Source organism: Metarhizium brunneum, chromosome 2 (assembly GCF_013426205.1).
Source record: "Metarhizium brunneum chromosome 2, complete sequence".
Classification (NCBI taxonomy): domain Eukaryota; kingdom Fungi; phylum Ascomycota; class Sordariomycetes; order Hypocreales; family Clavicipitaceae; genus Metarhizium; species Metarhizium brunneum.
The window spans coordinates 4,915,931-4,942,560 of NC_089423.1; the positions used below are offsets into that span (position 1 = coordinate 4,915,931).

Consider the following 26,630-nt stretch of genomic DNA (forward strand, 5'->3'; position numbering starts at 1 on the left):
GCCTAGTAATATAGCCCTAGTGTCAGAATATTGAAAAGATACACCACCAAGGCTGATCAGGATCCAAGTCCATTCGCCACAAATCACGTCACTGTCGCGAAAGGGGGAAGCAGTAGTTTCAACAAATCATGTTTATTTCACTTCACTTTTTTTTTAAAAAAATCTCCCACCCATCAAAACACGCATTGGTTCCATTGTCCTCGCCTACTTACTTCCCCCTTGCCCCGGAACACATCCGTCCAGAATACCCGAAAAATTAATAACGCCATGCAATGCAAACCGCATCACCAAGGGGGCGGGGGAAGGCAAGGGGATAAACATGATATAAAACAGGGCCATTTCATCTCTCACACGCTCCTCCCATTTTCCGTTGAAAAATATTGAGCCAATCCTCCCTTTTCTTCGTGAAGATCGTCAAAGAGAGCCTCCGCGTCTAATTGCTCTAGTTGGTCTTTTTGTTCACCGTTTGCATGCCTGTCCAGGTGTCCCCTTCATTTAAGAAGCCTGGATGTTGAGAGAGGAGAAAATCGCAAACCCTTTTCTAACACGGTTTATTTCTCCCGACGGCATGCCTGTATAAATTTCGTAGAGTGGGCGATTTTTGCTGCCTTTCATGTCACAGTCTGGGAGACGTCGTTTACTTGGAAACGGCGGCGTTGAGGACCTGCGTTCTGAAGAATCCGCCCTTGGTCTTCTCAATGACTTGTTGGTAGACATTGTTGGGAGGGTGGTTCATGATGACGGTGCCGTCCTGGCTGTCAATCTTGGCATCGAGTCGAGTCTCCCGGATCAGATTGACGATCCACTTCTCCCCCTCGTCGGGGTTGAGGCCTAGCTTGGCACTGAGGTCGCGAATATTCATGCGGCTAAAGATCTTGCAGTAGCTCTCGCAGATGAGGTGGCGGGCGGCGTTGACAAAGGCGTCGGCGGAAGAGGCGAGGAAGAAGTCGCTGCGGCAGACATCCTCGGCCTGGCGAAGGGCCTCGCGGGCGGCGTTGAAATCATGGGCAATGTAGAGGGCGTTGACGAACTGGGTGATTGGGTCGGCGTACTCATAGGCTTCTTGGCGCACGTAGCGGACAATGTCCTTGAGCTGCTTCTGCTGGGTAGAGCTGTTTCGCGCGCGGGTACGGCCGGTGATGACGGCGGCGATCAGGTACCGCAGGATCCACGGGCAGGAGGTCTGGATGGTGTTGATGTAGGCCGCGGAGAAGAACATGTCGAGGATGGGCTCGCGGGCACCCTCCCAGTTGAACAGGGGGAAGAGAGACCAGTGGACCAGCATGGTTCGGTGGTCGAGCTGGGCGCGCGGGTTGTTGAAGAGCTTCGAGTCGATGCCCTCCTTGACGTTCTTGAGCTCATCGACGGCTGACTCCCAGTTTGTAGAGAGAATCTCGGAAGCCAGCTTGCCCCAGGTTGAGGCGGAGACCTTGTCGTTGTCGGTGGAGAGGACGCGGAACTGGTACAGCATATCGGCGGCCGGGCCATACTGACCACATCGGAACTGGAACTGTCCAAAGTCATAGAGGGCGTTGACCATTTCCATCGTAACCTCCAGGACCGTTAGCAACCTCTATTTTCTCTCTTTCAAACAAATTTCGCAGGCAATCAGGGCAGGGTGCCAACTCACTCCGTGCTGGTTCTTCAGAAACTCCAAGTTGGCAACCTTGTCGCTTCGAAGACCATTAACAACCTCATCCTGCGTCAGAAGGTCGGCAATCTTAGCAGTAGCCTGCTCATATTTCTCCAGCTGCGCCAAAACATCCTGTCTCTTCTTGGTGTATTCGGCGGGAGGGTCGGAAGTGCCATGCAATTCGCAGTACAGAGTCGCAACGTAGTCGGTCATATTGGTGTCCTCCAGCAGCTTGATTTTCCCCGACAAGATCCTCTTGGCCTTTTCATCTTCGCCCTTCTCCTCGGCCTGGTCGCCCTCGAACTGAATGAGCGGGAACAGCAGGTGTCTGCTAAGGTGCGGTGCCAACTTGGGCATAATCGATGAACCATCGGCCGAGACGGCCGTCAGGATATCCTCCATCGCGAAATTTGGTCGAGTCCTTTTTTTTTTGGAGGGGTTCGTTTGAGAGCTAAGCCTCTTGGAGAGTTTGAGCAAAAGACGAGAAGCTCTTTTTGTGCTCCAAAAGACCGCGAATCGCTCGGTTCGTTGGCAAGGGTGGTAAAGACGCAACTCGCCCACACGCAAATCCAGTGGAGGGGCAGATTTTTGGTGAATTTCGCCAATACACAAAGTGGTGTGGGGGGCTGTCCCTGCACACCCGGAGATTTGCCGACCCGACGCGCGCCTCAGTCATGTGACCCTGAGATTTTTGGGACAGCTTCACATCAGGCCTGCGTGAAAGCTCCCGATTTCTGAGCGATTCGCGATTTTGACCCGTCACTGTGATCAATTGACCATCAGCGACCAAGTTTTGTTCCCTTTTTATTTGTTCAAAGCTACTTCTTGTATATAGTACTTGAACCCCTTTTATCAGCATCAGAGTACGACTACCTAGTTGGCAAATCGTCTCCTCTGTATCAACGACAGACTCCAATCTCTTTTTGGGCATTTTCTACACCCCACGATGCATCAACATGTTTCTCGAGCCCTATGCAGAGGGCAAAACTACCTCTCTCAATCAAACATCTACAGAACCACAGTCATCCAACCTTCCAACCTTCCAACCTGCCGGTTCGCCTCCTGGTCACAATCATCACGATCCCTCTCCACCACCGCCGCCACTAAACCCGCTCGCAGCTACACACCCGTGAGCCGCGCTCCCACGCCTCCTCCGACGAAATCACCAGAAGAGCTGGCTGGCGCTTCCTACATCGTTCGTCGCACACCTTCAATACAGCTTCCAGTATACAGACGATTCGCGTCGGGAGGAAACCGCGAAGTGGTGTTGATAAAAAAGGTGGATGGTGACCGGAAGAAACTGCTAGAAGACTTGGTAGAGACTCTCGGAGTGAGCAAGCAAGATATCAGACTTAATCCAACGACACAGCATATCGAGCTGAAGGTACGTGCCCAAAAGTACCTGACATGGGTGTTTCCCTACGTCTATTTCTAGTTGACCCTGTGGACGGCGGGCTTGCTAACAGGATTCTAGGGTGATTATTACGAAAAGACCAAGTCTTGGCTATTAGAGCGTGGATTCTGAGGACAAGGCAGGAGGAGACACGGGGGGATGTATATAAGTGGCTTGGATAGCGTGAACGACTCTCCGTCACGCCTCATCAATGTATTGGTACCGTCACAGCATAACTGATGATCAACCGAACTGTATAGTAGAGCAATTGAAAACTAGTGGGCGATTTAAAAGGGTCATATGGTATCAGTTTATGTCTCACACTCCTGTACCTATGTACAACTGTCCTACAGGATATACCCCAAAGCCTTGCCTTTCCAAATCAAGTTCGCATCTCCATGCAAATCTAGCTATGCGCCGTCATCTGATACACCGTCAAAAAGTTGACAAAACAACTAGTAAAAAAACAATAATGGTTAAGGGTGGACCAAAAAAATACATCCCATGCCTCGTGCCTTCACGCATCATTTTTATATTCGCTGGAGGAGACCTTTCCAGAAGAGAAATCCACCTCTTCAAAAGCCGCAGTACAAAATAAAGCAGTCATGTCGATATCAGATGTTGTTGTTGCAACATTGCGTCAGCTCATCCATCCAAATTAAGCACTGCTGTTAACTGTGGCAGTAACCCCTCTTTCGTCCATTCGGAAGATTGCATCATCAGCGCGTCCATCAACATCTGCGGTTGCGGCAGTAGATCCCCAATACCTGCAGATCCGGTACCTGAAGAATCTCTTGCTTTTTCGGCAAGACGACGCAGAAGTGAGACAGCAACAACGACAATATAAACAAGCTCGGGGTCTTTTCTAGCGGCTACTGCCCGGCTACCGCCACGAGTACTAGGGGGTGGCTTTTCGTACAAGAAGCACAGATCCTGAATCAGCTGAACAAGGTTCTGTGCGAGGCAGTTGCCTGACGCAAGAAGGGCTCGGGCCATTCCCGGTTCGGATCCTGGCACAAGAGAGGCTATGATTTCTGCACCCAAAAGGCCTTGCATCAGAAACGGTTTTCTTGTCTCGAATAGCGGCGGGAATGTAGGTGGTCGTAATTGCTCTTTTGCCTTGTCTGGCAAGGGGGCTACAGTCAAGGCAAACGCTCGGACGAGAAGCTCATTAGCGAGGGGTGATGAAGAATCAATCGTAAAAAGCGTCTTGTAAAAGCCTCTATTTGGTTCGTCACGAGCAAGCAACTTGGCCAGGGCATCAACCGCATGTGGGAGATACGAATGAATGCTGGGGTCGTAAGGCGTGAAGTTAAGCGTATCGCCGGCCATTGTTGGACCTGGGACAGGAGCAAACGCGAGTAGAAACTGCAACAGACTCAAGGCCTGCTCTCGACCAGGAATCTCTAATTGGCTTGAAATATTTGACAGAAGAACCACAATGTCTTTCATGAAATCAAGGGTATTGGCGTGTGTCCGTAGAAGCATCGTCCGCGTTCCGAGATACCGAATAATGGAGCAAAGCATCTTGATGACAGATTCTTCGCAAAGCATGATGTGGTTGTCATTGTTTTCGCCAGGAAATGATACATTTCGCAAAATTGTCGTTATGCAAATAAGTCGGTCCACGGCTCCGTCAAGTTGGTACTCGATGCTGCCAAAAGCAGGCACATCTCTCACAGACCATCGCTCTATTCGGCATCCTCTAACAACATCTTCATAGGAAGTAAGTTGAATCTCATCAGCCACCTCCGTCGTATGTTCAACAAGTAGGTCCACTTGAGATTCTGCACAATCTACCAAAGCCTCGACCAGGTCATCACAAGCTCTGAGATGTAGGAAGTGAGCTTGGTTTTGTGACGATGAGATCGTAGCAAGTGTGTCGAGAGCTAGGCGCACTTCACCATGAATACCGCATTGGAGACTGCGGGTAAGGGCAGATATGTCGATGTTGCCCAGCTCGTTTACAGAAGGAACAGTCGGCTCCCACCGTTCCAACTCAGCACCGAGAAGATTAGCAGCATGAAGGTCAACCCCACCATGTGTCGAAAGTTCCCTTGCACATGGGCTGTAGTCTTCAGGCTTTGGGGGCATGCGAGGCATATGTTGCTCAGCGCCAACAGCAGGCAGCGGCGTTGCATGTCGGCCATCAATAGAGACACTGCCAGGTCGAGCATGCGAAGGTGATTGCATGGAGAAGTCGTTGGGCGTAGAGGGATCCACGCCTCGGGACATGCTATTCCTGTGTCCCGGTGCGGCATTGGAGATGGGTGGATGTTGGGGTTGTTGTTGTGGCGGCGGCGGCTGCTGCTGCTGCTGCTGCTGGTGGAGATGAGGATGTTGCTGTTGCTGCTGCACATGCGGCGGTAATTGAGGCTGCTGGGGAAGTGGTTGTTGTTGCGGCGGTTGAGGAGTCGAAAACCCATTAACTGGAGTCTGACCAGGCTTCATTGGAGTCTGTTGCTGCAAGTGAGGCTGCTGCGGCTGCTGCTGCTGCTGCTGCTGTTGTTGTTGTTGTTGTTGTAGCTGTGGCATCTGCCCTTGGTTCATCTGTTGTCCTGGTTGCATCTGCTTTTGCGGTGTTCCTGGCCCAGCCATATTTGGATTCTGCTGCATCAGCCGATGCTTCTGCTGTGCAATCCAAGCCTCCTCAAACTTTGCCAGGTTTCGCTCGTACACTTGCCTCAGAGTGGGTGGTACAGTCGGGATTTGCGCCGGTAGCCCCAGGCTCTGGGCAATGAGCCCCCAACCGTTACCTGTAGTCACGGGCTTATAGCCTCCTTTGGATTGAACAAGCTGGAACAACATGACGAGATTGACTGGTCGATCACCTACAATAGGATTCGGGTCCAAAGGCAATCCTTTCGCGTTCATTAGGGTCGTAAGATTCTTCATGAATTGTTCCGGGTTAATGTTTCCCATGGGCCTGGGTTGCTGTCTCACGGCGCCTTGGGGCATTTGACCATTCGGCATACCAGGCACTTGTTGCTTTGGCATCATTCCGCGACCCATATTCTGGGCCTGCATTTGGGCCTGCATTTGCATATTTCCTTGTAATTGTTGTTGAAGACGCATCTGGTACGCTGCCATTTTCTGTTGATCCATCATGCCCTGCGGTCTCGGTTGGCCCTGCTGCGGCGGCTGCTGCTGGCCAGGCGGTTGCTGCTGGCCCGGTTGAGGAACTTGGTGTTGCATCTGCTGCTGCATTTGTTGATACATGTTTGCCGGCATCTGGCCCATGTGCTGCGGCATTTGTCCCATTTGCTGGGGTAGCATTTGGCCGCCGACGGCAGGGCCGCCAGCCATCACATTGGGATTAGGGGATGGGCGAGGATTTGAAGGCGACTGCGCGTATCCCGGGTTATATCCCGGAGGGATGTTTTGCATGTATTGATTTGGTTGCGGTGTGCCATGCTCAGAAGGTATCGGGGACGCTTGTGAGCCAGTGAACTGCTGCTGCGGACCAGGCGAAAAGGGATGTGGTGAGGCGGTAGCAACTCGCTGGGGCACATTTCCCGGTCGCATCTGGTTTCCCATGATGGGGGATGGACTGGCATTGGCAGAACCGTTGGGCTGTAGATGGGGGAATTGGCCGGGAGGTTGTTGAGGCATGGCACCACCGGCCGGCTGGAAGCCACCAAAGTTTTGTTGTTGCGGCGTTTCGGAACGCGACGGCGGCTGCATGCCCGGGTTCTGGCCTGGCGAGCCCGTGACGCTATCTTCGCGGGGACGAGGGCGTTTTGATGGAATTACTGGGTTGGTTTGGTAGACGGCGTTCTGGTTCTGGTTCTGATTCGGATTCGCAGTCTGGTTCTGGTTCTGGTACGTCGGCGAGCCGTGTCGCATGGGACCATTCTGCATCCCAGCCATCTGTTGCTGGTTAGGGAATTGCCCCGGGTTAAACTGACCCGGGTTGGCCAGGAAGGCAGAGTGGTCCATCATGGCTCCGGCAGAGTTGGGATCGTTCATATGAGGGAAGCCGTTTCCATTGTGGTTGGGGACGGCGTCGTTCATCCAGGCGCTCATGGCGACGGCCCCGACAGGCTGCGCGCAACAGCGTTAGCGATCAGCAGGCACACGGCCAGAAACCCATTGAAGGGCGCAGGGACGGATGACGATGGGGCCGTGTCACGACCACGGCGTGTGGTGATGGATAGGTCGAGTCGCGTCGCGGGTTGGTGGAGGATTGTGTGTGGTGTGCGGTGCGTGTGTGGTGTCGGGTGGGAAATGAGCAGGCAAGACGGGGGCAGTTTGCAAGGCCAGAGCCAAAAAGCCAGGCGGAGACCGACGAGCAGGTCGAGGCGAGAAACTGTCGACCAGACGCTGGGCAGTGGGCAGCGGGCAGGGGAAAGCAGTACTTTGAGCGCAGGGCGTGCTTCTTGAGGGCGTGCTGGCCACGGGACTGGAACTTGGGGGAAAGTGTGGTTGTTAGCGACGGACGGGCCTCCCGCCGCTCTCGTGCGATATTCCCTCCCTCACTCTGGCAATCCCTCTCATCCCTCAGCACCAGAGGGCTGCCTGGCTGTGCGTGTGGGCAGCGGGCCACGCTACTCGAGCGCTGATTGGGTGACTGGGGCGAGAGCAGACCAGTGAAGCGGAGACCAGGACCATGAACTACGGCCGCTGTGGTGAGGTGAGGCGAGGAGGGAGGAGGGAGGAGGCAAAGCAGGAGTGGTGCTGGGACATGAGACTGTAGGGCGAAAGGGGGAAGACGGGGCACTTGACCCGGGTGCCAGTTGGAGCTAACCAGCTTCAATGTTGCCGGCTCCAGCACAGACGAGGTACCCCGATACCTGAGAGGCTAGGCGCGTCAGGGGATAAAAACAACGTACCTTGGGCGCTGGAGCGTGTCACAAGTACTTGACCAACCACCTTCTACTCCGTAGAAGCCAGGAGGCGCGGGCGCGGCAACTGGGCCAAGAAAAAAAAAAACGAGGACAAACGGCCACCACTGTCGGGAGCACGCACAATCCAGATGCGCAGCGCCGTGCAGCTGCGAGGCCTGGTTCAAGCCAGCAAAGCAGCCGTCAACAGCAAAGCAGCAGACGGGCAGCAGAAGGTGGAGCGAGGCGAATGAGTGCGGTGTCGCGCGCCGTGAGTTGGCGGAGGCCGATTTCCTGTCGCAATCAAGCAGCCGAGAGAGAAAATTTCGTACGGACCCGTAGGTCCAGTTCCAGGCCACTTCACGTCCGCGCAGGAAGCCGACACGGATCCAAGAGCCCGTCCGAACGGAGATGCTGCGGGTCACGAGACCGAGAAAGTGATTTCGCAGCTGTGCTTCAGTCACCCAGTCGCTACGCGAGGCCAGGGGGGCGGCAAGCTGTAGTGTGCGCGGCGGCCGCGAAAGTGAAGTGTCGGAGGTGGGTGGGCAAAGCCAGGAGCTTGAGCCAGTCTGGTCAGAGTCCGCCAGACACCAGATGCATAAACCACAAGTCAGCGGCGTGCCGGAGAATCCTGTTGAGTTCCACCCGTATCGGCTGGTTTCAGGTTCCATCAGAAATTTCGCTCCCGAGGGTCGCCTAGTCCTTCTTTGGCGTAGCACGTGGCCAATCATACCCTGTGGTTAATTCCGACTCCAGACGTAGCCAATCAGACCTGGGAGGTGGAGAAATGTTAGCGAAGCGCGAGTGGCTATTAGTTCTGCTTGACCAATATGGTGTGTTTCTTACCAAATCAGCCAGCTATACTATCACAAGCTTCGCAGACAGCTTGTACCCCTACTACATACAAGTAGTAAACAATTTGATGGTTCTGCGGTTAACAAGCATATCCGACGCAAGTCCCTCGAGGCTTGGTATTGTCGCCAATTGAATGCGCTTTCTTTCTCGCCATCATCCTTTGAGGATGGATGTTTCCAGGTCATATACTTCGTAAAGGAAAGGGATCCGCCAGTTGCAAGCGCAAAAACCATTATATATCAACTGGCAATGTGAAATGAGCTGGTTTGTTGGTGGTGTCACTGAGAGGGCAATTCCACGGGAGAATTCCCGTCGAGCTCAGCTACTGGAGAATCAGAGTCATATCGGCCGTCTGTTAATCCTGACATATAGCCGGAGAGCCTCATGTCAATTGATGTAGTTGCTTGCATTTGAATCCTCTGGGCTCCTACCGACCCGCCCGGTAGTCTTGAATCCAAACAAAGCGGAAATAGAGGCTTTCAAATCATCAACGGCGGCCGTCCAAGGGGTACTGCAAATAGGTCGTAGGTCCAGCAGTTTGGTGAATGTAAAAACATTCGGCCATGGCGGCAGAAACCCCTTGGATGTCCTGATCCCATTCAACAATTTGGCAAGTTCTGCGTCAACGCCAGAAATGGTGCAGCATCGGACAAAAAAAGGAGAAGAAATTCCGAGGCTCCCATGTTTGCCATTTCACCATCCCGCCGTTTTAAATTGTTGATTCAATGCATTCGGCACAGCCATGTGAGATGGAGCTGACGGAGCAGCACACAATTCCACCTGGTCGATGCAGCAAGTGTAGGCGCCATTTAAACACAGTGTCAGCCGAACGGCACAGCATGTTTGATCCCCGGGCCTATTCGGCCTCCTCGACAGAGGCCGTGTCAACATACTCGCCAATGGCTCTGCACGGCGTGCGTACAGCACATGGATATTATTGAGTGCTGGGTCTGATTGTTGATGCGAGGCGTTTGTTCGCAGAGCTCCTTGGACCCCATGGCAGCCCATGGCATCTCCCATCCCCGATGCATCCCACATTAGCCTGAAGCGTGGCCAGCTGCATGGTTACAGAATGGCGCCCGCCCGCGGCCCCACCACAGGCGCAAGGCACTGGGGCCACACCAAACACACCAACCAAGGCTGGCTACCTTGCAGCAGATCGCTGCGACAATGTGACGGATGCAACTGGGTGTGGTGAGAAAATCTTGGGCAGAACGGCGGACACGGCGATGGCAGGTCGATGGCGTCTCACTTTGTCGATTGTTGCGGCTGGGACGCGGCGAGGCGATGGACATGAGCTGGTGATGCGCAGGCAACGTTGAAGGCGGGTGACAAGCTGCTGCTTCCTTTGCTGTTCGGTGGCTTCCACTGCGTGAGAGCGGCGCGGCTGCAATTGGTCTGGCAGGCCTTGTGCCAGGGTGTGGTGTTGGTGCATGTGGTGAGGCCGTTGATGCCGCACCTCCACCAGGACTTGACCAGACTGCTGCCAGGCCAGGGTCAATAAAGTCCTCAGGCGTCTGGTGCCAGATGGAGCACTGGGGCAAGCACAGGAGCACTGGAGCAGCCCTTTGAGCGAGCACGGCGCCGATTGCCCGTCGAACATTGAGGCTAGACACTCAAATATTCGGAGCGCTCGAGGCCACCCCTGTCACACACACCCAGGCCCTCGTGGCCCAAGGGCCCAGGCGAGTTGCCTGTCCGTCTCCTTCATCGCCCGTTGCTCCAAGACCTCACGAGCTCGTCGACTGTGGTTCGAATCTGGGTTTCGCTGTCAAGGCCGTTCCCGGCGCCGTTTTGCTGCACCTCATCCCGCGTTGGTGTTTTTTTCTTGCGTTTGTCGCGGGCGCCCAGCCCCAAGTCGAGACACAGAGTGCCGACCAGTGACATTTCCAAGCCTGAGAGCCCGGCCCTATTTTAGTGAGGTCGTCGAGTGGCGTATAAGTCCACGAACAGAGATGTGTCAACAACGCCGTCGACAAGAGCCACGCAATGAGGCAGAAAGACGGAGTGTCAAGGCGGCAATTCGAAAAACGCGAAGAGAGACAGAAGAAGGAGATTTTAAAATGGGAGAAGAAAAAGGGTGGCGGCTGGAGGAAACGGGGAAGGGGGGAAGGGTTAGTTATGTGAGTGAGTGACCTCGAGTCCCAGCATGGCCCTTTTCGATCATACCGTCGACCTGCGCAGGCCATGAATGGATGACCCGGCGGCTGCCACACACGAGTCGATATTTTGGCATTTTTAGCCTTGTTTCCTTGGGCAGCCTCAAACGCGATCAAATGTAACTTTGTGTGCGTTTTAAGTTACTTTGACTACTCGTTTCCATTCTCTTTGTCCGCCGTCCCCAGGGCTCAATCAAGCCAGTGCTGGCAATCGGCCGGCCACCCACTAGCCCTCAAGCCCTCAAGCCCTCGAGCCCTCAAGACGCAGTCCATGTCGGCCTTCACCCGTCATGGATTCATGGGCCAGGCCAGCCAAGGTCGATGGACGCTTTGTGGACGCGCCGTTGGTCCAGACGACGGCCTTGGGGTCTTTGGATCGAGCCTCCGGGATGGTGGCTCGTTAGATTATACTGTGGCTCTTGAATCCTTTTAATGTTCCCTGTCCAGAGATATTGGCGTCCCGCTACGGAGTACTCGTGGGATGCAATCTTTCGCCGCTGCTTGCCTCGTTCCTCGTTGCATCCAAGACGCTGCGTCTAATAGCGTCTGTTGCTTGCGTCGCAAGAAGAGTCAAGTAGCTTGTGTCTGCTTTGGATTTCCAGGTAGACTTGCACACGGATGCCTGCATGTGTACTTGAGGAAGCAGGTAGCAGGTTGCAGGCACGGGCTTTGCATTAGGTTCGCTGGCCCCGGCTTCCACGAAATGGTCTGGTAGCATTAGCATTTCAAAAGAAGGCACGGCCAACCTATGCGTTGGCCAAGGCATGGGTGCGGTGTCAGCTGTATTCACTTCTCTCTCTCTTTTCTTTTCTTTTCTTTTTTTTCCTCTTTCTCTGTTGTCCTTGGATTTCCAACCCTCAACTGGCAAGACGACGGATGGCACCGCACAAGCATGGCTGGATGGACTGAAGGCCTGGCTGGGCCTTTAATTATAAAAGGGCCGGTTGTGCGCGCAGCCCGCAGGACCACAGACATCCTTCCCCAGAAAGCTGGACGAGGACATCGAGTCAAATCACAATTCAGAGGCCGTCTGTTGGTGATAATTACCCCATGCCCATCACCAGCATGTGCGTCGACTTCCCATTCAGCCATCCATCCCCTCCGTCTCCTTCAAACCACTGCATCACTCGCCGCCATCTCCTTGTTGTATTAGCTGCCCCTACCTGGCTCTTGGCTCCTGGCACCTGGCACCTGGCTCCCGGCTCTTGGCCTGGCTCCCGAGCCATCGGCTGGTGTCTGCTGCCTCATGATTAAAGCCCTTCCCCACATCGTCCGTGGCAAGGCAATCATCACTACAATAGTTCGCCTCCAGACCAAATTTCCAGGCTCGTGGAAGGACGGACAAACCCGTAGGCAGCCCATTTCACACGGAATGAGTGCGCTGGCCATAATTTGGGCAAGGAAACCGCCCATCTCGCTTCGCAGCGATTTCGTCTAGAGGCCGCTGCTATAGGCACAAATGATGCTTGGATGGGCATTGAGGTTTCCGCACGCCAGCAATACGGAGTTGGCGTGATGTGCTGGTGATGTTGATTGGCATGTCTCGGGGAGTGAACCCCTTCGTTCCACAACTCCCACAGATCCCCGTCTGTCTCAAGCACTCACTTCGAACTTGGGGCGTTTGTTTTCGGTAAACAGGTGTTGGGGCGTCGTCTTTCCCAGTCAGTCAGCCCACTGCCTGGTAGACTCTGTGCACGTTACACACGACACCACGGCATCGAAAAAGAAACTTTTGGTACAAAACTGACCGCGACGGTGATGTAAGCTAGACTCCCGTGTTGTAAATATTACTCCGTACTACTAGTAGCATTCCCCCAGCGCCTTTCTGTGTCCAAGATTATTGGCACCTGTCAATGTGAGGTAATTGTGGATATATATCCGTACATACTCCGTACCATGACTCCGTTTGTGTTCTATCCCTATGGAGTACAAGGATATCACCGAGAGCCTGCCGTTGTCAGAATCTGCTTAGACTCCGCACACATTGTCAGGCGGTTGTGCGGAGTGCTTGCTACTCCATTGCCGTTCTCTCGATGCTCGTGCGTGTACTGTAAATTTTCTTTGCCCGTACAGGGTATAAGGTTACTCGGTGGTTCCATACATAATTATGTGATGGGCTGACTTGGGGATTGAAGAACCTCACGTTGTCCCCGCATGTTGGGCCACTGGGGGCTCCTCATTTGCGCACCAGACCCCTTTCGGGTCCGAACTAGTGGAGCGACCCGAGATCAATGATGCCTCCGTAGCATTGGTACTGTTACCCTGCACATTGAACGAATTTTACAGTCGTGCCTAGCTTAGTTGTTCCTGTAATAAAATCAGAAGAACAAAGAGAGGGGGGGAAAGACAGAGAGAGAAGTAATTCACGGAGTCAATGCCAGTGGAATGAAACCTTTCCAGTATTTCCATGTTGGTGCTGGTAGTGGCAGTGAGAAGCAGTCTGGTTGCATATTGCGGTTCCATGATAGATTTCAATATCAGTGAGTGCGAGCTTAATCGCCCACTAGACCAGCGCCAACGAAAAGACATGTGCTTCCATTCACAAGCAGCGCAACGTCAATTGAAAAGGAGGTATAATGCATTATGAACATCGATTCCACGGCCTATGTACCTAGAAAATTTTTTTCATCACGACAATTCCAACTTTTCCTTTGTGTACTCCAAAACCTGCCGAATGTCATCATCCAGCCCCCCCCGAGCCAGATATCCATCTATCCAAGCTGTCGTCTTGCGACTGAGCTCGAGCTTGTCTGTGGTGACATCCAACTTCTCGCCCAACCGTGCCAACACGTCTCGCAATCCTCGCGGGAATTCCGCAGTGTTGGTCTGCACGCCAAGGATGGGTTGTCTGATGTAGCAATTGCATGTGGACGGGTGGTTCGGGTACGCCTCACTCAACGAGTCCAAAACGTGTTGGGAAATCTTGGGTTCAACTGACAGAGCCTTGAACGAAGCGAACATGGTGAAGAAGGACTCCGCAACCTCAGGAGTAAAGAATGCCTGTTTCCGGGATATGTCGTAAATGGCCATTGGTATAGCGCCGTCCATGGCCGGGTTGGACTTGAGCTGTTCCGAGGCCTGCTTGTCAATGACTTTGGCCTGGGCTCGCGATGGCTCGGGCAACATGTTGCCGTCTTCGGCCTCGTCCTCATCCTCGCTGTCCGCGATGCAAAGTTCGTCGTCATCATCAACGCGGTCGGGCCGCAATGCGTCGACACCCTTCTTCTCACTCTTGCGCTGATCCACCTTGACTAGCCACTCCATCTCACTCCTTGCGTATTCAAGCCACAGTTTGCAGTCCTGGGTGCAGAATCGACAGCCGCGCATGAAGAATCCTCGCGCTGCGGCCATGTCACCATTCCTCGCAGACCGTCGGCCCGCAATGACCCAGAATTCAGCGTCAGTGGGCATCATGCGAAGGGCCTTTGCCATGGTCTTGCGCCATCGCTTTGCGGCCTTGATGCTGGCCGCGTAGGACAGATAGCCTTTCCATAGTTTCCTGCTGCCGGGGTGTCTGTTGACGCCTCGCTCGTAGATCGATAGTACGCGGCCCTGGCCGGCGTGTGCTGAGTTGAGGTGGTGGATTTTGAGCCGGCGGCATCTCTTGCTGCGCAGGCTTTCGAGGGATTGTTCCCATTTGACATAGGCGGACCATTCGGAGGGTGCGTTTCCTGGCGAGAGCACTCGGTGCTCGTGCTCGTTGCGTTTCTGTACAATTGTGCGGATTTCCTCCTAGAGTCAATGCGTTAGAGTATTGTAGTGTTTGTGCGACAGTTCTGGGAACATGCCTTGGAGAATATTTCCTTTTCTTCCCACTCTCTTAGTTGAGGAACGGAGCGTTCGAGATAGAATCTCGCCTTCTCAGCAACACCCGCCATTATGGCTATCAAACACGGCAACTCCGAGTTAGGTGATGTATCGGGGCAGCACGTAACCAGTCCGAAAAGCCGCGCTGCTTTATTGAGTCAAAGTAAAGATGCGAGGTGGGCATGTATGATCATGAAGTTTTTCCCACGAGGCCGTTGCAGATCCAAAATTTTAGCGGGGCAGCTTTGGGTGCTTCACAGAGTACAGCACACGAATAACCATCCGGTTGCAGGACTTCGTGGCTGTCAGCGAGCGAATCAGCATCCAGCTAGCCAAAGTGCCTGTCAAGGCCCAGCAAGCTGCCCCTGGGCGCGGCTGTGCCAGCCCAGCCTGGTAAAGTCAACTGGTCCCTTGCTATTGAATCAATACGCGCGTGTCCACACTCCACATCGCCAGACTGGACCTTCCGAGGCTCTTGCAGGCCACAAATCCAAACCTCACCACTTCGTCCCCTAATCCCCCCCTCGTTGTTCCTTTGCTCCTTGTCCTTTCAGCTTCTTTCTTATTTCGCTCGGATGTCCCGGACGGTACTGTAATCGACTGCGTTTTCTTCTTCCGCTCATTCAGTTTTCTTTGTCATCGCCATGTCCAAATACAAGGACAAGGATGGCGGCATTGTCCTCAGCTTCGGGGGGCAGTGGGTGAGCTGGGCGCACACAATTGTCGCATACAGTAAGTCGTCATGGGCTCTACGAGGCGCTCCGAATCAATGCAGTAGCTGCTTTTGCACACAGAGTCGCAATTGACAACAGTCGTTCTAACCGCCATCTGTAGCCGCTTTCCTGAGCGCATTGATCGTCGGCGTCTCCCTTCACTATCACAAGATTGTCCAGAATGAGTTTTACGGATATCCCCAGGAGTGGTTCCCGTCCGTGTCGGCGACAATTGGCGATCGATACCCCGAACGGTCTTTTTTCATGATCTTTATTGCCATCACATCCGGTATAACCAACATCTCCAAGACCGCACTGCCCATGTTCCGATAGCTAACTTGGCCCAGGACCTCGTTTCGCCTTGGTCGGCCTTTTCTACCTTCTTACCCGAAAACCAGGGACCAAGCTGCCCGGCTTCATTGCTTCCATGGGTGTTCTTCGCACTCTCACGTGCGGAGGCTGGACTTATATCACCTCGACGGACGATCACGACTGGCATGACATTCTCATGATTTCGTACATTGTGGCAACCCTGCCTTGGACCCTGGGATGCATTGCCCTGAGCCCGCCAAACCCGCAGGCTATCAAGTACCGGAAGTACCTTGCTACTGCTTTCTTTGGTACCCTGGTGCCTCTCATCTACTTCTTCATTCAGCACAAGGTGCATCGCGTTGCTGGAGGTTTGTTGTAGCCCCGTCGAACACAGATGTGACTGATCTAACATGAGCGCTTAGCCTATACCATCTATGCATTCTTTGAGTGGGCATTGATCCTCTTTGACGTTGGCTTTGATGCCGTTACAGCTCTGGATTATAGCACATTTGAAGTCGTGATCAGGGATGTCAAGGGATTGAGCAAGGGGTACGTGCAATGGCTTCCAAGATAGTCCTGGCTTCTTGTTCCATCAAATTTCAATATACACCCGTTATTTTGAGGCGTCGTCTAAGATTTCTCGCAGTGATAACCTCTCGTCCGTCCCGTCTGCTGTCATGGAGAAAGAGTAAGTCCTTCCCTGGGTATCTGCAAACTACGGCCTACTGACTGTTCAAAACTAGAAAGGAAAAGGCAACTGGCGGTCTCTACTCTCTGCGCTTCACCTGGTCTGAGGCATTGGACACTGCTGCTGACGTTTATCATGGAGTAAGTCAAGGCCTTGGTCGCGCATTTTTTGACAATGTCTGACGGTCTGCAGTTTGTGTTCTGGTCCATGTTGACCAGCTTGGGTCTGGTAGTCTGGTGTAAGTTTGCTTGTTCGACAGTTGGCATAGTCTTTTGAGGCTGACATTAAAATAGACTTCCCTCTTTGGCACATGGGCATATCCGGATATGAAGCTTTTGTTTTAGTCTCCATTTCTCCTCTGCTCCTTGTTGGACCTCTTCGATCGGCTGTTATCAGCAACCAGCGAATCATTCATCTCCTATCTCTCTCAGGAGTCGCTGCTTATTTGGTTTTGGACCCCGCTCGTCGTCTGTTTACAGTTGGTTTTGGTGTTGCCATGTCGACTTTAGGATGGGTTGCCACGCTCCATGCCGAGTCCTTGCACGAAGCAAGATTCGAGTCCAGGATCCTCGGCCTGCTGGTTGGGCTTATCCTCTCGTCGACTGCCAAGTTTGCCTGGCAGACCAATAACCCCATCTGGCCCATCATGCATGAGGCCAATGGTGGATGGAACCTCACTGGGCTTGTGCTTGGAGTCCTGGCTGCGCTGCGCTTCACTCGCAAGGCTCCTTTGACTAGCGGGACCCCTGATGGCGCCCAGAGAGGCTCAACTGTGCTGGCTGCTTGTGGTGTTGGAGGTGTCTTTTTTGGTATGCACTCACTGCTATCTGATACCAGCACCATGATTCTTTGGGTCTGGGAAGGATTCCCCATCCGGGGCCCTTATTTCTCTACGCACGGTTGGTGCACCCTTGCCGCCATGTCTGCTGGTCTCTTTATTGGAATCTGCAAACCCTCTCTTGCTGGTAGCTGGCCACAGTACGCCGTCGGCACCGCTGGTGCAATGGTTTTGACATTCTTCAGTCACTGGTTTGGATACTACGGTGGTCTTGTTATTGCTGCCTACCTGATGGCTGTTGCTGTGCCTCTGCTTAGCAACGCTTCCAAGAAGAGCCCTGCCGTTACCTTTGGCCTTGGGTTCTTCATATACGTCTTCTTGGTTCTATTCCATGTCTGGGTGGTTGCCTATGCGTTTGTTCCTGGCGGTCCTCTCGTTCGTGAGCATACTGACTGGATCATGTACTCGATGATGGGTCTCATTGGCGCTGGTGTTTACGACTTCAATGCCTCCCAACCACGCAAGCAGCAGCCTCGTCGCACCTCTGCTTCTCAGCATAAGAAATATTTTGGATTTGCCACCATTATTGTCAATATCCTCTTCCTGTGCGCTGCTTTTATGCGCTTCCCCACCAACGACTACAAGCCATATCACGCCAAGGACCGTGTCCTCACAGCTGGTATTTGGACCATTCACTTCTCCTTGGACAACGACATGTGGTCATCAGAGTACCGTATGCGAGACCTTATCAAGGAGATGGAGCTTGATGTTGTGGGACTTCTCGAGTCCGACTTGCAGCGCATCATCATGGGCAACCGCGATACCACGCAGTTCCTGGCCGAGGATCTGGGCATGTATGTTGACTACGGCCCCGGCCCCAACAAGCACACTTGGGGTGCAGCTTTGCTTTCCAAGTTCCCCATTGTCGAGTCGAAGCACCATCTCCTCCCCAGTCCAGTAGGTGAACTAGCGCCGGCTATCCACGCTACGCTTGATGTGTATGGCGAACTGGTCGATGTCTTTGTCTTCCATTCTGGACAGGAGGAGGACCCCGAGGACCGGCGCCTGCAGTCCGAGTATCTGGCGCAACTGATGGGCTCTACTCCACGACCTGCGTTCCTTCTCAGCTACCTTGTCACGAAGCCCCTCGAAGGCAACTACAACACCTACGTCAGCGAGAAGTCTGGAATGCATGACGTTGACTCGACTGATTGGGACCGATGGTGCGAGTACATCCTCTTCAAGAAGCTTAAGCGTGTCGGCTATGCCCGCGTGAGCAGAAGCACAATTACCGATACGGAGTTGCAGGTGGCCAAGTTTGTGATCCCCAACTCTGCCGCCGAAGCCCAGCAGCTAGACTCGGTGTCTGCCGAGGAGCGTAACCGTCGCGTGCAGGAGTCTGAGGTCCCCGAGGGCTGGAGATTCCCGGCCATGTTCAGGGGACAGGGTGTTAGAGATCATAGATACCACGTCTTTGATGAGCCCAGATACTTTAATTAAGACAGAGCTGGGGTCTAGAGAATATTTATTGCAGACATGGAGATGGTGCAATAAGGACTGTACAAGAAGGAACTGATATTTCGGTGAAAATATAATATAATTTGCATGTGCCGCCAAGGCACGCTTCTACTGGAAATATGAAATTGGGTTAGTGCCATGACTCAAAAAACTGTATCTATTTGAGACGCCATGTCGAGCTTTGTTGCACTTCCAGCGCTAGATGGGTAGGATGGGAGAGGAGATAACTGGCGTGGTGTGGATTCGACGATCCGGCCTGACTCCCGTGGCCCAGAGGGAACCAGCAGCTTCATGACGTCACCATACGAATATGGATTGAATGCTGAATTTCATTCAATCTTTCCCAAAAGTTGCTTCTTGATTGTTGGGGCTTAATCCAGTAGCACCTGTACTATATGTGGCAGCGCATCAACTGAATGCCACTGGACAAAGCTACCAAGATGAAACAATTAAGCTATTTACCCGACGGGATACATATGTAGGCTTTTCTTTTTTCTAGACCGCGTTTCGATACCAGCTGTGGCAGCGAGAAAAGGCAGAGTGCCGCAACCATCTGAGACTGAGCCAGGACAAGCAGCGAATGCAGCGTGTTGCCAGCACGTCCTTACCTTCGTCCGCTTTGGGCGGATAACTCGGGCCTTGTGTGTGGGATTTGAAACAAGAACCAGTACCTACTTGGTAGCACAGTGCTATCATGGGGCGCGTCTTTGTCGAGGAAAGTGGTTTGCCTTGGGCAAATTAGGCGGTGGCAGCGCCCCCGAGCGGCAGTCGACGGGATATCTGGGCCCAGAGCCCCACAATTCCCGGCGCTCAAGGCGCGGAACCACAGGCGGAATGGATTCCAACGCCGGCTTAAGTCGAGCGAGGTCACGCGGGTGCTACGGGACACCAAACAGACGGTCTGGTTTTTAGCATTTTTGATCTGCTGCCTTGGGGTCTTTTAGTACACATCTGGCTTGGGGCATGGGTACTTGCCTAGGATCGAAGGGGTACATATGTACTGAAGGGAGGGCCTGGCGGTGGATGCATGTACCCGCGTTGTCCGTCCCTGATGCAACGCCGTGCATAAAATGGGACTCGACCAGACTTTTTGGCCGAAGCAATGCGCGCGCTGCGTCGGTTCCCCGGACCAGACGACAGTTGCCTGCCAAGCAGGCTGGGGTGTTTGTCGACGTTGCACGCCGGACCGTGCTCATTCGCTACCCGGGTGGTGTTTTTGCAGTTGGTGACGATGGCACCCGGCCTGCACCAATATTAAAATGACATGGACCCAGAGCCTTATCAGCCGCAAAAGCGCAGCTGCGCCTCTGACGGCGCGGAGTCGCGCGAGACAGGCCTGGGTCTGCGCTGCAATGACGAAGCACTGAGCACACATGCACACACACGCAAACGGTCATGGTCTGGTGGCAGAGTCCATGTCTAGTGTGGCCAGTGGCCAGTGGCCAGTGACCGAACCTAGCCGCCCCCCGAATTCTGTGCTGCCCCAACTTGCCCCGACTTTGCCCCAGAGCTCCCCCAGCTCCCCTGCCTAATCGATAAAGATCCAGGCGGTGTCTCCCCCAGCTGTGCCCCCATCTGCGCCCACATGTGCCGTGGAAAGCCGCTTGCATCTGCAATCCACGCCGTCTCACTCGTCAGAATCACCATGGCTCGTTGACTTTTTTGTTTTTATCTCGCTGGCCGCGGCGCAGGACTTTGTGGAGAGAGGAGGAGATTTGGAGCAAAGGGAGGGGTTGGTTCGTATGGCTGGAGTGTAGCGTTTTTGTTTAAGAGAGTTTTGCGCGGCCCTGTTTCTGGGGCTGCGGTGCTTGTTCCTCTTGACTTTGAATTTATTTTTATTTTCTTCTTCTATTTTTTGTCTCGAGTCCCCACTCACAACGCCTTGTTCCCATCAAGATGGAGATGAAGATTGCTCTGGGACATCTTGGCATGTACCTGGGACTGTTGGCTGGAGCTGGACTGCTCTATGTGAGTGCTGCTTCTTTTTGCGTCTATTGGGATTGAAATTCAGACGGTGAAGGGTGGTGGCGGCGACTGGACGAGTTGTTGAGCAGCCAGCGCCAGTCGATACATGTCGGTTGCACAAAGATCAATCAAACGACACGGATGGCTAATGGGAGATTTGATTTGATAGGCCTTCGGTCTCGTCGTGTACAGAGTCTTCTTCCACCCCCTTGCCAAATATCCCGGTCCTTTCCTGGCCAAAATCACCGATGCATACCAGCTCTATCACGCTTACAAGGGCGACCGCCACCTTGAGTTCTGGCGCATGCACCAGAAATATGGTAAGAAGAATTTCTCGAATCCCGAGAGACTCCTTCTCCCCCAGACGTTGGATTGCTGACACAAAATCTTCCAGGCAAGGTGGTTCGATTCGGTCCCAACTCCGTCTCCTTCAACTCCAACCAGTCCCTCAAGGAAATCTACGGCTTCAAGTCCAACGTGCGCAAGGCCGAGTTCTACGATGCCTTTGTCCACCCAGCCGCCAACACGCACAACACCCGCGACAAGGACGTCCACGCCCGCAAGCGCCGCGTCCTGTCGCACGCCTTCTCCGAGAGTGCCATGAAGGAGATGCAGCGCTACATCCTCGGCAACGTCCGCACCTTTTGCGACCAGATTGGCCTCAACGATGGCGGCGCCGACGCCAAGGGCTGGACGAAGCCGCGCAACATGAGCGACTGGTGCAACTACCTGGCCATGGACATCCTGGGCGACCTCAGCTTTGGCAAGGCCTTCCACATGCTGGAGAGGCCCGACAACCGCTTTGCGCTGGAGCTGGTCGAGGCCGCCACCACGCGCCATCTCATTTGCGGCACCATGCCCATTGTCGACAAGCTCAAGATTGACAAGTTCTTGTTCCCCAAGCTTGCTGCCGGTCGCGCGAGATACATGGCCTACAGCAAGGGCCAGCTCACCGAGCGTACCAAGCTCGGCGAGGAGACGGATCGACGTGACTTCTTTTACTACTTGCTCAAGGCTCGCGATCCCGAGACCGGTCACGGCTTCACCACTCCTGAACTCTGGGGCGAGTCCAACTTGCTGTAAGTGTTTGGGAAGGAAAATGCGTCGGAGAAGCTACAATGAGAGAAGCTGCTGGGCGTCCGTCATGGGGAATTTTCTTTTTTGCTGACTATGAGTGTTCAAAATAGCATCATTGCCGGCTCAGACACCACGTCCACCGCCATGGCCGCAACGATTTTCTACCTCGTGCGCAACCCGCACGCCCTGAAGCGCGTGACGCAAGAAATCCGCACCAAGTTCAGCGACGTCGAGGAGATTGTCCACGGCCCCCTCCTGGGATCGTGCACGTACCTCCGCGCCTGTGTCGACGAGGCCATGCGCCTCTCTCCATCCGTGGGCGGCATCCTACCCCGTGAAGTGCTCCCCGGCGGCATCACCATCGACGGCCAGACGCTGCCGCAGGGCACCGTCGTCGGAACTCCCCACTACACCATCCATCACAACGAGACCTACTACCCCGTTCCGTATGGCTACGCGCCCGAGCGCTGGCTGCGCGACGAGGTCAACCCACTCACCGGCAAGACCACGACGGAAGACGATGTTGCCCTCGCCCAGAGCGCCTTCTGCCCCTTCTCCATCGGACCCCGTGGCTGTATCGGCAAGGGTCTGGCCTACGTCGAAATGACCACCACTCTGGCCAGAACAATCTACTTGTACGACCTGCGACGAGCTATTGGCGTCGTTGATCCCGGCGAGGGCCGCGCCGACCTCGAGTGGGGGCGACACCGCGTGACAGAGTTCCAGCTGGTTGACACGTTTACCAGTGCCAAGAAGGGTCCTATGGTTGAGTTTAGGAAGGTTGAGAAGGCCTAAAGGCGGCGTTTGGTCTCTTTGTGGACATGGATGCAAAGATTTGGATGGGGGGTTTTTGGGTAGTATAATGGTTTAACGGCATTCACGGACGGGTAAATCTGTAGTTTCTGGTTTTTACTCTGTGACTAGTAGTTTCTGCGTAGTTTCTGCATTAGGGAGATGGTGATATGGGGTGGAAGATACTAGTTGTTATTTCTGATTAAAAAAAAAATTGAAATCTCATCTGCGGTGCTTCTGTGATTTTTTTTTTTGTTTTTTTGTTTTGGCTTCTCCATTTGGTGAATGGTGAACATACTGCTGTAGACGGGGTTAACGAGGTATATTCTGATGCTGTGGCCAGGTCGTCAGGTGAGCCTAAGCATCATTGATGGCTAATACGGGACCTTGTGAGTCTCATGTAGAAGTCGTACATGATTTTTTGTTGTTGCAGTGCCAAAAAGATAGTATGGGTTACTCTGTACTGGGATAGATTGATGAAGGGACCAACTAAGTGCGTCCACTGTCAGCCCCACTGCCGAGCTTCACAGTTGGATTGACCCTCCTCTGTGCTCACGCACAAGGTACTTGGGTACCTGCCCGAGGATTTGACCAGCCCACCAACTGCATCAGGCTCGCAAGGCTGACGGATTTCTTCAATGTTCTTTGCGTCCCAAGCTGCAACGCGCGACTGACCTCCGCTCCAGACCCGATTACTCAACGGATCGGTTGCGCCTCCACGAGGTCGAGCATATTGATCTTGCCAAAGGACCTGCTCAAAGTCTCAGGTCCTCGGATTGACCCAGCTCTCGAGATGAAGTTATAGCCTGCGAAACTACCTACTCTCGAGCCCTTCGTTCGAGCGAACCGCCCACCATGGCGATATGCAAATTCTACCAGCAGGGCTATTGCAAGTTTGGCAGTATGTCCACCCCAATCATCTCCCAGATCTAGATGTGCAGACTTGATGATTGACCCTGTACGCAGGTACTTGCCGGTTTGAACATCCCGATGCTGGAAATAATCGAAACCAAAGCCAGAATCGCTTCGGCACTCTTGCTTCCGGCGCAGGAGGTGGCAGCCGCGGAGCATTACAAGATGCACTCGGTAAACAAATTCTTCATCCATCTCTGACCAGTAGCGGCGGCGCTGACTCTCTGCAATCGCAGACAAGTACAGCATCGTCACCGATACCATGGTCAAGGACCTGACGAGCGAGGCGCCGCAATGGATTCTGTCGGCTTACGCGCCGGGGAGGAATGCCCCGGAGCAGCTGTTTGGAGGATACCCTCGAGAACAGAGCTTCGAAGAGATGAGATTACACTTTATGATGGGCAAGGCGGCAGGGAATGAACAACAGGCTGTGAGTAGCCGCCCACTCGGACACTGAATTTTTCTTCATTTTTTCTTTTCCAAAAGAGACCTGGATTGTTCTGACCCATTCGCAGCTCAATCAAGCACAGGAACTCTATCAGAATGCCCAACAGCAAATGCAAAATGCTGTACGAAATATCGACGAAGCTGCCCGATTCGTCGTGGAAGCCGAGAGCAAGCACCCCAACCGATTGGATGTCTGCCGAGAAGGATCTCAGGGGGCTCCCTTTGGCGAGTTCCAGGTTGGAAAGAGACCCAGCGGTATTGCTCAGCCGGCGCAAGCCAATCCTTTCAGCACCGACTCTACCACCACCGCATCACCGTTTGGCCAAGCTGCTGCTCAACCAACGCCGAGTGCCTTTGGGCAGCCAGCAGCCCTGGGACAACGACCAAATCCTTTTGGCACACCGGCATTTGGCCAACCGGCTCAGCCAAGTTCGGCATTCGGCCAGCCTTCTCAGCCATCGTCGGCATTTGGACAGCAATCATCGCAGCCGGCGGCCCCCGCGTTTGGGCAACCGTCCCAGCCAACATCCGCCTTTGGACAGGCATCTACCCTTGGAGCCAAGCCGAGCCCGTTTGGAACGCCGTCATTTGGTCAGTCCGCTCAGCCTACGAATTCACAACCCGGCGGATTTGGCCAGCCCAGTCAACTGGGCGCGAAGCCGAACCCCTTTGCCTCTGGTGGCGCGGCAAACCAAGGTTCCAGTCCGTTTGGATCTCTGGGAACTGCCAACAATGCACAAGCCCCTGTGGCAGTCAACCCCTTTGCGAGTTCAAACGCCGATCAGATCAATGCTACACCAAATCCCTTTGCATCTAATAATTCGAACCAGAACAACACCGGCCAGCCAAGTCCGTTTGGACAACAACAACCAACACAGAATCAAAGTCCCTTCGGCCAAGCTTCAAGGCCGAATCCCTTTGCTTCCACCACTACAACGGCGAACCAACAAGTAAACAACCCCTTTGCTCAGAGTACCCAAAACCAAACCAACGGTGTCTTTGGAAAACCCTCTCCTGCCCCATTCGGCCAGGGTGCCTCACAGCAGCCGAGCTCCTTTGGATCGGCAAGCCAGCCCCAACAAGCCGTTGCTTCTGCAACTGGCGGCAATAATCCATACCCTCCAGAGAGCACGAAGCAGCACCCTTCCCTAGAGAGCTACGCGTCCAGGAATATGGATGGGACGCTGGCGGCATTCAAAGGCAAGCCTGTTACCTACAAGGACGGCAAGCCCGGAATCAGAGCATTCGACGGAACTTGGACACGCATATGGTTCCCCGACGGCGCGCCAGGGTATTACAAGGATACTGAACTCTCCGTTGAAGCTTTCGACGAGCAGTCCCTGGCTCAATGGGCGGCGTTTGCGCAAACGGGCCAGTTTGCGGAAGGCATAATGCCCGAGTTGCCGCCGCCTCGGGAGTGCACACGGTGGGATTTTTGAAGAAATTGTATATATGTTCATGGTTGGCCATGGGAAAGGGGTTATATCGATAGCTCGGGATACATAGGTTTGATGCATATTGCGGCGTTGACGGATTTCATATACGGCCATGGCAGATGATTGGGATGATTGGGGGGATTTTTGGACCTGCAGAGCTATCGCAACATACGGCATGTATATGTGGCCAGAAGATCCTGGGCTTGACAAAAGCATGTACACCAAATGCACAATTTGACATGATTGACCACTTTGCCCTTTTCCAACGACAGGCCAATTGCCCATTTCCTACATCTACGAGCACACATTGCACATAGGGGTCATGTAGCTGCACAAAACCCAGTGTATTGAAACTGTCTGCGCCTAGCACACTTGCCACCTCAACACGCCACGCCACGCCCAACCAGTCTTGCCATTTAAGCGGCAATAGTGACCTCGACCTCGACGCCGGCATCGATGTTGACAATGATTTGCTTGACAACCTCGGTAGGGGCGTGAAGACTATCAAAAGAAACAAGAGTCAGCAAGAATAACACGCACACGGCCTAACGTGGCAGCCGGAAAGGAGCAGAGCATGAAGACGCACTCAATGAGACGCTTGTGGATGCGCATCTCGTACGAGTCCCAGGTCTTGGAGCCCTCGCCGCAGGGAGTCTTGCGGGTGGTGATCTTCAGCGTCTGCGTGGGCAGGCGGACGGGGCCCTTGACGCGCAGGTCCTTGCTCTTAGCACGGTCGAGGATCTCGGTGCACACCTTCTCGAGGACAGTGACCTTGCGGGAGGTGAGGGTGATGCGGATCTTGTGGGCCTTCTGTACGTTGCGAAAAAAATAAGTAAGTAAACGTCAGTAAATTATCTAGGGGCACGAAAAAGAAGATTCGTCTGGGGCGAGGGGAGCTTTTGTCCTTGTCGTCGGCTGTCGTGTATAATGGGGCTTTTGGGGGATGAAACGTACGGGGCCTTCGCCAATGTCCTTTTCGGCCTTGTTGTAAGACATGTTTGCTGGTGGATTGGAGGGATGTAGAGAAAACTTCACGACTCGACACGCGAGGGAATCGGCGACGTTATCGGCAAAGTGATGAAGTTTGCTTTGTGGGTTGGTGAGAGGTTCAAAGATCGCGAACTATTTGGTGGTGGGGTGTTGGATGTATTTTCCCAGGTCGTAGGGCTTTTTTTGTGCGCGCTAGTCCTGATTGGGGTGTTGGAGGGCAATCCTGCCTGCCTGTGGAAAGGGTACGTACCAGCTGCAAGGTATGTGCAGTGTGGGGCGGCCGGTTGGCGCTGCGGCTCTCTTTGCGTGACGTTGGAGCTTCAGCGAGGCGG

At 53.8% G+C, this 26,630-nt stretch overlaps 8 protein-coding genes across 8 annotated transcripts; 4 read left to right on the forward strand and 4 right to left on the reverse strand.

Annotated features, from left to right (window-relative positions):
- Positions 1-637: 637 nt before the first annotated feature.
- Positions 638-2,035, reverse strand: int6 (Eukaryotic translation initiation factor 3 subunit E; the record flags this gene model as incomplete). The annotated part of the gene is made up of 2 exons (XM_014692283.1): positions 638-1,552; positions 1,631-2,035. The coding sequence occupies 2 exons, from the start codon at positions 2,033-2,035 to the stop codon at positions 638-640; spliced, it is 1,320 nt and encodes a 439-aa protein (XP_014547769.1).
- A 544-nt stretch (positions 2,036-2,579) lies between these two features.
- On the forward strand, positions 2,580-3,158 carry img2 (mitochondrial 54S ribosomal protein mL49; the record flags this gene model as incomplete). Its single annotated transcript, XM_014692284.1, has 2 exons — positions 2,580-3,017; positions 3,108-3,158. 2 exons carry the CDS (start codon positions 2,580-2,582, stop codon positions 3,156-3,158), a joined length of 489 nt encoding a protein of 162 aa, XP_014547770.1.
- A 513-nt stretch (positions 3,159-3,671) lies between these two features.
- On the reverse strand, positions 3,672-7,052 carry sol1_0 (SWI/SNF chromatin-remodeling complex subunit sol1; the record flags this gene model as incomplete). Its single annotated transcript, XM_014692285.1, has 1 exon — positions 3,672-7,052. The coding sequence occupies one exon, from the start codon at positions 7,050-7,052 to the stop codon at positions 3,672-3,674; it is 3,381 nt and encodes a 1,126-aa protein (XP_014547771.1).
- Positions 7,053-13,491: 6,439 nt separating this feature from the next.
- UTP6 (U3 small nucleolar RNA-associated protein 6) lies at positions 13,492-14,741 on the reverse strand (the record flags this gene model as incomplete). The annotated part of the gene is made up of 2 exons (XM_066130344.1): positions 13,492-14,595; positions 14,652-14,741. 2 exons carry the CDS (start codon positions 14,739-14,741, stop codon positions 13,492-13,494), a joined length of 1,194 nt encoding a protein of 397 aa, XP_065986413.1.
- A 573-nt stretch (positions 14,742-15,314) lies between these two features.
- Positions 15,315-18,661, forward strand: CWH43 (the record flags this gene model as incomplete). Its single annotated transcript, XM_014692287.1, has 8 exons — positions 15,315-15,402; positions 15,505-15,672; positions 15,731-16,063; positions 16,118-16,244; positions 16,342-16,383; positions 16,439-16,523; positions 16,576-16,621; positions 16,677-18,661. 8 exons carry the CDS (start codon positions 15,315-15,317, stop codon positions 18,659-18,661), a joined length of 2,874 nt encoding a protein of 957 aa, XP_014547773.1.
- A 1,914-nt stretch (positions 18,662-20,575) lies between these two features.
- Positions 20,576-22,516, forward strand: AKT7_1 (Cytochrome P450 monooxygenase AKT7; the record flags this gene model as incomplete). The annotated part of the gene is made up of 4 exons (XM_014692288.1): positions 20,576-20,647; positions 20,814-20,964; positions 21,039-21,723; positions 21,832-22,516. The coding sequence occupies 4 exons, from the start codon at positions 20,576-20,578 to the stop codon at positions 22,514-22,516; spliced, it is 1,593 nt and encodes a 530-aa protein (XP_014547774.1).
- An 852-nt stretch (positions 22,517-23,368) lies between these two features.
- AMO1 (Nucleoporin AMO1) lies at positions 23,369-25,311 on the forward strand (the record flags this gene model as incomplete). The annotated part of the gene is made up of 4 exons (XM_014692289.1): positions 23,369-23,414; positions 23,480-23,599; positions 23,662-23,855; positions 23,941-25,311. 4 exons carry the CDS (start codon positions 23,369-23,371, stop codon positions 25,309-25,311), a joined length of 1,731 nt encoding a protein of 576 aa, XP_014547775.1.
- A 413-nt stretch (positions 25,312-25,724) lies between these two features.
- RPS20 (40S ribosomal protein uS10) lies at positions 25,725-26,304 on the reverse strand (the record flags this gene model as incomplete). The annotated part of the gene is made up of 3 exons (XM_014692290.1): positions 25,725-25,809; positions 25,895-26,118; positions 26,263-26,304. 3 exons carry the CDS (start codon positions 26,302-26,304, stop codon positions 25,725-25,727), a joined length of 351 nt encoding a protein of 116 aa, XP_014547776.1.
- Positions 26,305-26,630: the final 326 nt, after the last annotated feature.